This window comes from Akebia trifoliata, chromosome 12, assembly GCF_017979445.1.
Source record: "Akebia trifoliata isolate Shusen 1 chromosome 12, ASM1797944v1, whole genome shotgun sequence".
NCBI classification, from domain to species: domain Eukaryota; kingdom Viridiplantae; phylum Streptophyta; class Magnoliopsida; order Ranunculales; family Lardizabalaceae; genus Akebia; species Akebia trifoliata.
Genome location: NC_141386.1, coordinates 24,763,534 through 24,775,165, shown reverse-complemented (window position 1 = coordinate 24,775,165; position 11,632 = coordinate 24,763,534). Strand labels below are relative to the sequence as shown.

General features: G+C 37.2%; 1 protein-coding gene across 3 annotated transcripts; it reads left to right on the top strand.

The window, feature by feature from the left end:
• The first annotated feature begins 383 nt into the window (after positions 1 to 383).
• On the top strand, positions 384 to 8,159 carry PGR3 (proton gradient regulation 3). Of its 3 annotated transcripts, none has more exons than XR_015170617.1 (3): positions 384 to 639; positions 4,325 to 5,865; positions 6,309 to 8,159. XR_015170617.1 is itself a non-coding variant. In XM_086418412.1 (3 exons), the coding sequence occupies exon 2, from the start codon at positions 806 to 808 to the stop codon at positions 4,130 to 4,132; it is 3,327 nt and encodes a 1,108-aa protein (XP_086274538.1). In that variant the 5' UTR covers positions 399 to 639; positions 746 to 805; the 3' UTR covers positions 4,133 to 4,138; positions 4,325 to 4,732. The 3 variants fall into 3 exon arrangements, 2 of the variants coding, with proteins under 2 accessions (XP_086274539.1, XP_086274538.1); XM_086418412.1 differs by lacking the exon at positions 6,309 to 8,159 and adding an exon at positions 746 to 4,138 and having other exon boundaries at positions 399 to 639; positions 4,325 to 4,732; XM_086418413.1 differs by lacking the exon at positions 6,309 to 8,159 and having other exon boundaries at positions 398 to 4,142; positions 4,325 to 4,732.
• The last annotated feature ends 3,473 nt before the right edge of the window (positions 8,160 to 11,632 follow it).

Genomic DNA, 11,632 nt, shown 5'->3' with positions numbered 1-11,632 from the left:
CTCTCTTCTAATAAAGAATAATGATAAAATGACTCCCCAACGTGGCATACTCAATCGACTTCAAAAACAAAAGAGTTCCTTACATTCCTATTTTAGGAGCTGAATCTCTCTTTGTTGGTTATAAATTTGGCAGGTCTTGGGTTGGATGGCTCCAGGGCGTTTGATTATCTGAATCTCTCTTCTGATAAAGAATAATGATAAAATGACTCCCCAACGTGGCATACTCAATCGACTCCCCTGATGTGACATGTGTTAGAATCATGCATCTATACTGCTGAGAATACTCAACTGCACAAATGCCACGTGGGGACTAATTTTATCACGATTCCTTATAAATTTTCTATCTTAAAAAAGGAATTAGATTATCTACACTCGCTCTATCTAGAATTCTAGATTGATGACCAGGAATCTAATTTGACTAGAATCTGGAAGCATTATATTAGTATGTCTGATGGAACATCATATCATTTCTCTTCGATTTTTCTTATTCTGAGACCAAGAAAATAACTGATAAAAGATTGGGGCAACCCAACGTCCCAAGCCAACCACCCCAAAAAGATCTTGTGTTCCGTTTCAGACTGATAACGGATTCAAGTACTGAAAAACAGTCACCATGGCCAACACAGGAGAAGAAAACAGGTAATGACGTACCCATCTGCTCATTTTTAATTTTCTTATGTAAATATTGATATTCAAAGAGCAACCTATCTATCTTCTTCTTCTTTTTCTATTTTATTGGCTTAAGTAAGTGGGCAAAGGCGGGGCTTTGATTTCTCCATGTGAAGTTTTCTTTTATGTGCGTGTGATGGAGCTCTGTTTCTCAATGATTTGCACTACTAATGTAAAGTGTAGTGTTCCCATTGATTGTAAACCAACTCTGTTAAGCAATTATGGGTCCACGAGGAGAATAAAAAGTGGGAATTTGAAGGTTTTAACATATGGGTTTCTTGAAAATTGGAAGAAACATGAAAGGAAAAATGTGGGTTTTTGTGGATTTGTGTTGAAAAGTTCATTTGAGAGGGTGGTCAAGGGGAAAACCAAAAATGGGTTGTCTTCAGATGAGGTTATTGAGACTCTCAAGTCTATAACTGACCCAATTGAGGCCCTTTCTTTCTTCCAATCCGTCGCTCGACAGCCCAATATTGTCCACACCACCGAATCATGCAATTATATGCTTGAGCTTTTGAGAGGACATAGGAGGGTGGAAGAGTTGGCTGTTGTGTTTGATTTGATGCAGAAACAAATCATAAAGAGGAATATGGAGACTTACTTGATTATTTTCAAGGGTCTCCGTGTCTGGGGAGGGATTCGACAGGCCCCTTTGGCTCTTGAGAATATGCGTAGGGCCGGGTTTGTTCTAAACGCCTTCTCTTACAATGGGTTGATTCATTTACTTCTTCAATCCGGGTTTCGTAGACAGGCTATGGAGGTTTATAGAAGAATGGTTTCCGAAGGAATTAAGCCTAGCCTCAAGACTTACTCTGCACTAATGGTAGCGTCGGGGAAGATAAGAGATACTGAAACTGTAATGGGTCTCTTGGAAGAGATGCAGAATTTGGGATTGAGACCGAATGTGTACACATTCACTATATGCATTAGGGTGCTAGGGCGGGTTGGGAAGATCGATGAGGCTTATGGTATCTTGAGGAGAATGGAAGAGGAGGGATGTGGACCGGATGTTGTTACGTATACTGTTCTCATTGATGCTCTTTGCAATGCACGGAGGCTTGATAGCGCCAAAGAACTTTTTCGAAAGATGAAATCTACTAATCAGAAACCCGACCGGGTAACTTACATTACTTTGTTAGACAAGTTTAGTGATTTTGGGGATTTGGAATCTGTAAGAGAATTTTGGGTGGAAATGGAATCTGATGGTCATGTTGCTGATGTGGTTACTTTTACGATACTTGTGGATGCTTTATGTAAAGGAGGGAAGATCGATGAAGCATTCGGCACACTTGATGTCATGAGAAAGAGGGGTGTTTTGCCAAATCTACACACGTATAATACTTTGATTTGTGGGTTTTTGAGAGTAAATAGATTGGCTGAAGCATTGGAGCTTTTTAATTGCATGGAATCTTCTGGTCCTGAACCCACGTCATACACATATATCCTTTTCATTGATTACTATGGTAAGATGGGATATTCGGACAAAGCTCTTGACACCTTTGAGAAGATGAAGTGTAGGGGAATTGTTCCTAATGTCGTTGCTTGCAATGTGTACTTGTATAGTCTTGCAGAGTCGGGCAAACTTGACCGGGCCAAAGATGTTTTCCGTGGACTTAAGAATAGTGACCTTGCACCAGATGCCATAACCTATAATATGATGATCAAGTGCTATAGTAAGGCGGGGAAAGTCGATGAGGCCATAAAGTTACTTGCAGAGATGACACAAAGTGGGTGCAATCCTGATGCTATAACAATCAATTCTTTGATTGACACTCTTTACAAGGCTGATCGAGTGGATGAGGCGTGGAAAATGTTTGAGAGAATGATGGAAATGAGGCTTATTCCTACTGTTGTGACCTACAACACATTATTAGCTGGACTAGGTAAAGAAGGCAAAATCCAGAAGGCCGTGGAGTTATTTGAGGGTATGGGTGCTAATGGTTGTCCTCCAAACACGGTGACATTTAACACACTTCTAGATTGCCTTTGTAAGAATGGAGAAGCTGATTCAGCTATGGAAATGCTCTATAAAATGACGGAAATGGATTGTAGTCCTGATGTTTTAACCTATAATACTATTATTTATGGGTTCATTAGAAAAAATAGAGTCTGTGACGCATTTTGGATCTTTCATCAGATGAGGAAAGTTCTCTTCCCTGATTTTATAACTCTGTGCACTCTCCTTCCTGGTGTCATTAAAGATTGCCGGATTGAGGATGCTGTCAAGATTGCCGAGAGTTTTTTCCTTCAAGCCAAGGATCAAATAGATAGGTCCTCATGGGAAGCTTTAATGAGAGGGATCTTAAGTGAAGCTGGAATTGATCAGTCCGTTCAATTTGCTGAAAGGTTGGTCTTTGGTGGGGTTTGCCAGAATGACTCCGTACTATGCTCCATAATTAAATTTTTGTGCAAGCATAAGAAAGCCCTCAAAGCTTATGAACTATTTGAGAAATTTACCAAGAATTATGGAATTCCACCGACCCTCGAATCATATAATTCTTTAATTGATGGCCTACTTGAAGCTCGTCTTTCCGAAATGGCTTGGGGTCTATTTGCGGAGATGAAGAACATTAGCATTGCCCCCGACGTTTTCACCTATAATATGTTACTTGATGATCTTGGGAAGTCCGAGAGAGTTGACAAACTTTTTGAGCTGCAAGAAGAGATGCTTTTTAGGGGATGCAAACCAAACACCATAACTCACAACATAATCATCTCTGGCCTTGTCAAATCTAATATGTTAGATAAGGCGATAGATGTGTATTATGATCTTATGAGTGGAGGCTTCTCTCCGACTCCTTGTACATATGGCCCTCTTATAGATGGCCTTTCAAAGTCGGGAAGAGTGGAGGAAGCAAAACAGTTATTTGAGGAGATGATGGATTACAACTGCGAGCCTAATTGTGCTATTTATAATATACTTATAAATGGGTTTGGGAAAGTGGGTGATGTGGAAACTGCTTGTGAGTTGTTCAAAAGGATGGTTAAAGAGGGAACTAGACCTGATTTAAAGTCCTACACAGTGCTTGTAGATAGTCTCTGCATGGTGGGGAGGGTGTCCGATGCTTTGCACTACTTTGATGAACTTAAGTTAAAAGGCCTTGAACCCGATTTGGTTGCTTACAACCTTATGATTAATGGACTCGGAAGATTACAGAGGCTTGAGGAGGCTCTCTCTCTTTTCCATGAGATGCAAAGTAGAGGGATTTATCCCGACCTTTATACCTACAATTCCTTAATACTCAATCTTGGGAAGGTAGGTATGGTAGAAGAAGCAGGAAATATGTATGAAGAACTGCAACGAAAGGGACTTGAACCTAATGTTTTTACTTATAATGCTCTCATTCGAGGGTATAGTATGTCCGGAAATCCTGATGATGCGTATGCAGTTTATAAGAAGATGATGGTTGGGGGCTGCAGCCCCAACACGGGAACATTTGCCCAGCTTCCTAATCAATCTTGATGTGTGGTAGGTACTAAATATTCCCAATTTTGTTCCCATGTACGTTAACTTTGCTGTTGTGTTCAGTTTAGGTGCTATATTTCAGTTCCTTCCTCATTCTTTCCTTTGAATGTGTAGTATGTCATCTCGATTTACTTAACAGATTTTTTATCCTGATTTACTAAACAGTTTTTCTATCTTGATTCTTGGCAGGGGATGCTTTCGCCTGAGTTGAGCAATTGATGAACTTTTGGTTTACATTGTTCATGAGAGGACTTAGTTGGAGCCACTTTGGGTCTGATTCACGTGTCCTCGGTGTTTGATGCAGCATCAAGATCCCTTCTTTGTGTTTGGAATGCTTGCTAATCATGATGACTATCAAAAATAGAAAACAGAAGGGTCACTATCTGTTATTTCTTGAAGGCATGGCCTGAAATTGTCCATCCTGTTGTCCCTGAGTATTGTGAATTTGTTAATTTTGTCAACGATGCCCGATACTTAAATTATAAGTGTAAATTCTGTATTTATGTCTGTGTAATTGCTCCATCTATGCTGGATAGATGACAAGGAATTTTACTTTTGAATTTTTTTTTCCCATGTTGGGTGTGTTTCAAAGCCAAAGGTATGTTTTGATAAACATCTACATATACTTATTTGCTTGCTTTTTGATGCTTACATATTGATTGTTGTATGCCCATTTACATGTAGCCCTATATCTATGACAATGTGTGGGCATGTTGGGATCTGCTGAAATCTAATGTCTATGGTGACTGATGTGAGGTATCCGCATAAAGTGAATGATAGAAAAGTCTCAAAAACAGGTAAATAACTGGGTATCATCGGTCACCAAATCAATTATCAGAAATGAAGAATTGAGATGATAGCAGCAAATGCATTAGAGGAGATCAAATATTGGTCTCCACATAATGTTTCATCTATGCTGTCCACCATTGAACACACATCCAGAAGTTTGGGTATGGGGTTCACTCTTTATCCCTGCCAGACCATAAGTGATTTCTGAATCTCAATCTTATCTGAACACCATCTGTGTTGACACTTGATACCCAACCATGACATGGCAGCGGTGAGTGACCAATGCAGAGTTTCTCAAACGTGTTTAGGGTAATCGGATTCCAAGTTGTTTTCAAGAAAGAGAAATAAATCTCCAGAGTGGGTCAATTGAATGGTGGGTCTCAATTGCTCTTCATATCTGGCACCTTTGTGGAAGAATCAGAGAGGAAAGCTTTTTGCCTCCTCTAATCCTCATAAAAGTTTCTCCAAACTATTTCCTTGAAGTTCACACCAAATGATTACTAGACAGGCATAAGCAGCAGTTCATGGAGGTGGCGAAGCTTATTACTCATTTAGGCACGCTAGCTGATCCCAACCCAAATCTTTGTGATAAGGCTTCGATGATTTACATTAATATTCTCATGGATAATGAAGATCAAAACACAAGGAGACAAACATTTTCCAACCTCGGCTTCAATATTTAAACCTCTTCAGGACCTTCCAGCAATCATAAACTGTGAATTTCCAAGTCTTTTTACCTGCATGGTTGTTTGATAGATGGCTTGTGGACTAACAATATAATCCTCATGTATAGTGCAGATCAAGACATAAGGGGAACTCTGAGTATTTTCCAACTTGAAGATCGAATACAGACTTGAAGCATAAGTGGGCAAGCCATGCACCTTTGTGGGGGAAGGTCTTGTTGAAAAACTTCTATGCAGGAATGGATGCAGTAGCTTTAGGTAAGTCAATGTAATCTCGATCTTTTGATATTCATTTACAAGAATATATGCACTAAGAAGGGATTACAGCTTCTATTAGTTTTCCTTACTGAACCAAGCACTTGGCTCATATCTTACTTAGTAATTCAGTGTATAGAAAAAAAATATTTTTTTGTAAATTTTGAGTGTAATTCAGGGTTGTAATTCAAACATTTAAACTAATTTTTTTATTTTATTGGTTGAAATAAAAATTGTTAAAAAATTGGTATAATTTTTTCAATTATATTAAAAGTGATATTTTGAATAGTACATGTATAATATGATGTAGTCCTTGTATAATACCTCAAGTCCAAAATACATTATTTCAATCAAAACTTTGGAAAGCTCGGTTGAATCCTATGTTTTATAAGAAAATGTGAAATTTCTTTTATTTCCCAAACTTACTAACTAGTGCCCAAATGTAGGGATTTGATATCTCTCATTTGAAGACCCTCCCCACCCAAGAGATCCGACAGATGAAAAATGAATCTATTGGGGGAGGAAATCTGGTTCACCTCTCATACCTCGAGATTTGAACATGCTCTGACACTTGAACTCTATGCCAATGGGTACGTGCCTAGGACACTTCAAAGCTCAAGTCAGATTATGAATAATGCAGTAAGTTTGTGGAAGAGGAATCAAATGAACGTTTTTTATTTTATAGGTGTATGTGTAAAGTTGGTGTTTTGATCCCTAGTGTCTTTTGTATAGCAAATTTCAAGGATTTGTACGAATTTCCCTTCATTTTTGCCATTTATCCTTGATTCCTTTCTATGTTAGTAGTGTTTGGTATTCCCCTAGTGACTCATTTTCAAGGTGACTCATGTTATTTGGGGATGAATATCTTTGTCCCCACAGCTACCCCTTTCAGGAGCTCGAAATAATGATTTTGGGTTCCAAGATTAAATTGACTACATTCATCTTTTTTTTTTTTTGATAGGTATCAAGTTAGTGGTTAGCAAATGAAGTTGGATTCAACGGGGTTTGAACCTGGGACATGGGAACAACACTCCCCATGTCTTAGCTAAGTTGGCATTTCAACTACGTTCATCTTTTCAAAATTCTGAGGCATCGTTTTGAATTTTCAAGACATGCCTTGGATTTTGAATTTTCAAGACATGCCTTAGATTTGAATTTTCAATACAATGACAGCCTCCTTGGTCATTCTGCCACTGTAATTGTTAGAGACACACATTTTCTCGATTAATAGAAAGGAGTCTAGGCCATTCTCCCTCATCCAAGTCATCTCCTCAAGGGGCCCAAAAAAAGGAGGAAAAAAGTAAGAAAAATGAAAATGACCGAAGAAAAGTAAGGCATCACAAAGTCCCTAGTAATGTAACAGAAACCCCTTGTTGGCTTTCTTTATTTCCCTCCTGGAAGCTTTGGTATCTCTTTCTTGCTTGACCATTTAGTCTAGACATCCAGCAACCGATCAAAGCTTGTAAATACTATTAGGGATATGTTCGTCATTCCCAAAACCCTATCGACTTACCTTATTGTTTGTAGCTCCTGCAATGTTCTACTCTGGTGAGTTGATTATCCTTGCTAGGTTGACTAGAGAGGCATGAAACATTCCTTTATTTGGGCTCTCTTTGTTTCCCTAGCCATACCTTCATTCGGGAACTTCATTTATGTTTTTGATTGGTTAGCCTATTTTTAATGAGTTCAGTAACTTGGTGCTGACGGGATTTTTACAAGAAAATGAGTATAGAATTGCTTTTAGAATCATAAATTTGAAAGGTTGAGGGACATCACATTTCCCTATATGATGTGTTGGCTCAGTACCATCTACAGGTGTGCCCCTCTTGAGAAAACCACCATTACTTGGTTGAAAGCTAGTGTAAGGTGCACGTGTTTATGACTTGATCGACTTTGACAACAGTTGGTTTGAAGGCCCCATGATCATCTTGGGGGCATGGGAATTTGAGGATGTACCTCTACTGCTCGAGAAATAGTCCATCTATGGGGAGATACAACTTCAAAGGTACGTCTTTTACTCATTATTTTACTCATTTAGTTTATTTCTCCCAAGTTCTAGCTCTGGCTTATGTTTTGTGGTGCCCCCATCTTCAATAACTTCCCGTCTTCTAGAGGTCGTCATAGCACTTCATGCATTTCATTGCATCTCAATAGAAGGTTTTTGATTCCTTTTGCATCTTTTGGAATTGGATGCTCCCTATCTTGTTTAGAATTCGAAAGTTGTTAAAACGAACAAAATTGAAATGAGATTAATTAAAAATTCTATCAAACACCAACCAACAAAAAATGGGGTTATATCTATATATCACCTTGTAATGTAAACTTTATATTTTTATTATGAGAGTTCAAATCCAAATAAATAATTCAAAAACCTTATTAGAGAATTCTTCTTGATTGGAACATTTTATATCATCTTTGGTACAAATGGGAATTTATGATTTAACTACAATATACAAATTTTCAAATCAAGAGCTCTCGATTCTAACTAGGATTCACTTAAATGTAAGGATTGATGTGAGATGAGTAATCCCTAATCCCCGTGCCTTCCCATCCCATCCACTTCTCCCACAAGTCCCAATCAGGATCACACATGCCTCTCATGGCCTCATCATCGTATTCATCACCATTGTTTTGATCCAACGGTTCGTCTAACCCAACCCCATTAGATTCTTCTGCCATTAAATTGCTCATCACTACCTGCAAATTGATAATAGAACAACAACAATTAGAAAAGAAATGTAGTGATTTTGTGTGGTCAATCATGTGGTTAGGGTTGTCAATGAAATGGGTCCAGATTGAATTAGGGTTGGGCTCAATCCTATGTGAATCAGATCGGACCCTTGTTGGATCGGTTGTTTTCCCCCTCCGAAGCTCACATTAGGATCCAAATCCGATGCGATAACAATTGTACTAGGTGTGGATCGAACCAATTTGGTTCCATATACAATTGGATTGGGACATTGCTTATCCAGAAACAATCTGATAGGTTATCAAATCAGATCCTTATCTATACCCAAATCCTTGATCGAGGTCAAAATGAATTGGTTTTGGTCTGATCCGATCCATTGTGGGGCCATACCATTATTGACCAGAGAGATCTAAGTTTAAATATTATTCAAAATTTTCAAATATTGGATTTGACTTCGGAGTGATAGCCCTAAACATACCCCTCCACATTTTAATGAATATTTGAGATATCCATGTATTTTAAATTGATGACATGCCTCTAGACCTTGTTTTACTCTGAAAGACCAATCGAAAATATTCTAAACATCCTCATTTTCGATCTCTAGGAAAAAAATTCATTGACTTTTCTCGATTAAACCTGTCATTTTAAACTTGTAAGGTAAATTTTTTCTCTCATTTCGAACTTCAAGATTCTCTCTCCTTCAACAATCGAAAGCCAAGGACAATATATGAGTTTTGGGATGTAGATGTGAAATCTAGATTAGATTTATTTGTCTCGATTGATAATTACATAATCCTAACTAGATTTATATAGAGAACATAACAAATTCTAACCTATAATCTCTTACTCTTATTGAGATTTGATTAGGTGTATCGCAGTACACCTTATTACATTACTTCACATCAATACTCTAACACCATCTCTCATACTAATAGTAATCAACGATTAACTTAAGTTTATTGAAATCTATTCCTTCAGGAGAAAAATCATCGAAAAAGTGTCTCCGATGCCAATTGCATGTGGGTGATGATACACAACCGCTAAAATCTACTTTGCCAAAATGTGTTGTTAATGCTTGCCTAAGAAAATGATGTTGCAAAGAATAAGGAGCAAATAACTCAACTCAAATAGGTCGTGATCATTTAGGTAAGATCGAAATCTGTAGCATTTTAATCCAAAAATGTGGTCTCGAATGAACTAGAAAAATGAGTTCAATGTTAGCTCCATGGGCTCGATCATTGGCAATGACCTCTATTGAGCCCAGGGGCAGAGTTAGGATTTTGTCCATCTGGGGGGCAATCAAGAGTAAATTTTTTTTGTGAGGATAACTTAGAGTGAAAAAAATAATTGTGGGGGCAATTAAGATTGGAAAAAATAAAATAAAAAATTAGGGGCAATAATGACACATTTTTTTATCCACCGCTAAAATCTGTCTCAATAGCTCACTAATTCATAGACTTTGAAAATTCTTGTGGGGGCGAGTGCCCCCACTCTAAATCCCGCCTTAAAGTTCAAAATTCAAAATCGATCCCTATTCAGAGGCTCTTTTAGATTAGGGAAGCTTTGGGCAGTATAATATCTATAGGTTAATGTAATCAGCTTTAGTCTTGGATCTTCATGGTTCCTTTAGTCTTGAATGACTTGAACACAATTAGGTTTTATGGTGGACCAAGAATAAATGAGGTGGGTAGGGATATTAAATCTAATGTGCATGAGAGATTCACTGGATCGAATCCAATTCTTCTCAACAGGAGAAAATATCTCCCATCTCCCAATCAAATAAAATACGCCCAAAATTTGATCGATTTCAAGCCCCATTTCAGCTAACATGAGGGATTTTAGTTTTGATTTATTTGTTAATTATAATTTTCTTACTAAAACAGGGGTTATTTTAGTTTAATCTGGATGTTAGTTTCTTGTCTTATTTTTCTTAATTTGTAGGGAAATTTACTTAAACGACCCTGGCGGAGGGATTTCCTTTTAATTAGTTCATGAGTTTTGGGTGGGAATAATGCTCAAGTGACTTCAAGCTGGAACCTCATATCGCACTTCTTGACGTGAAAGTATATAGCAGTCATATATGAATTTTATTGGGATACGAGTGAAAAAGCATATATGGTTCCTATCTACTTTCACGTCCAAAAGTGCGCTATGAGATTCCAGCTTGAGGTCACTCCAACACGTCTCATTGGAAAATTGCTTGATAGTCCATTTAGTAAAACTTTCTTTTCTTAATGGTCCCTCAACCTCATCTCAAGTTATTATATTTTTTAAATACACGAACCACCCCATTTTCATCTTCTTCATATACTTAAGTTTTCTAACAACGATCCGATAATTTCTGATGATTTTTTTTTTATCATGAATGATGAATGAAAAATGATATATGTATTTTTTTTTTTTTATTTCAACGATTTATAACAAAAAAAAAAAAAAAATGAAGATCGAAGTTGAGATTCAATTTTTTTTGCATTGTCGAGCACCACTGTTTATATATTGTTGAACTCACCAATTTTTATTGTTGAGTTCGACAATTAAAAAAAAAAAAAAAACTCGACAATAAAACTGTTGAACTCAAAAATAAAAAGTGGTGAATTTAACGTTGGTAAAACCCATCGATTTTCATTTTTTGAGTTTTCTAAGTAAAATACATGGAAAGATCAGCTAAAAACTTGGCATAACAACTTGTGTAGATGATTTCTAACCAATAGATCATCCTTGACCGATTTTCATATAAAAATAAAGTAAAATAATTGAAAAAATCCTAACTTTTTACATACATCTTCAAATACTTGAAAAAGACCTTTTCTTCCTTCTCAAATTCTTTTCATCGGAGTGGAACCTCCGAAACACAACTAGAATGTTGAAAATCCAATTTTTTTGGACAAAAATGGTGAGTTTAAATGATTAAGGCAATTTTGACATTTCAATCGTGAGAAATGTCTAGAGTAGGACTCAGGGACTGATTACAAATAAAAGTTATACTAAATTGGCTATTAACAGAAGCCCTAAAACTTAGGGATTTATTAGAAAGCCCTCCTCCATAGTCTATTAATTAATTCTCCCAACTTTGTATGTACA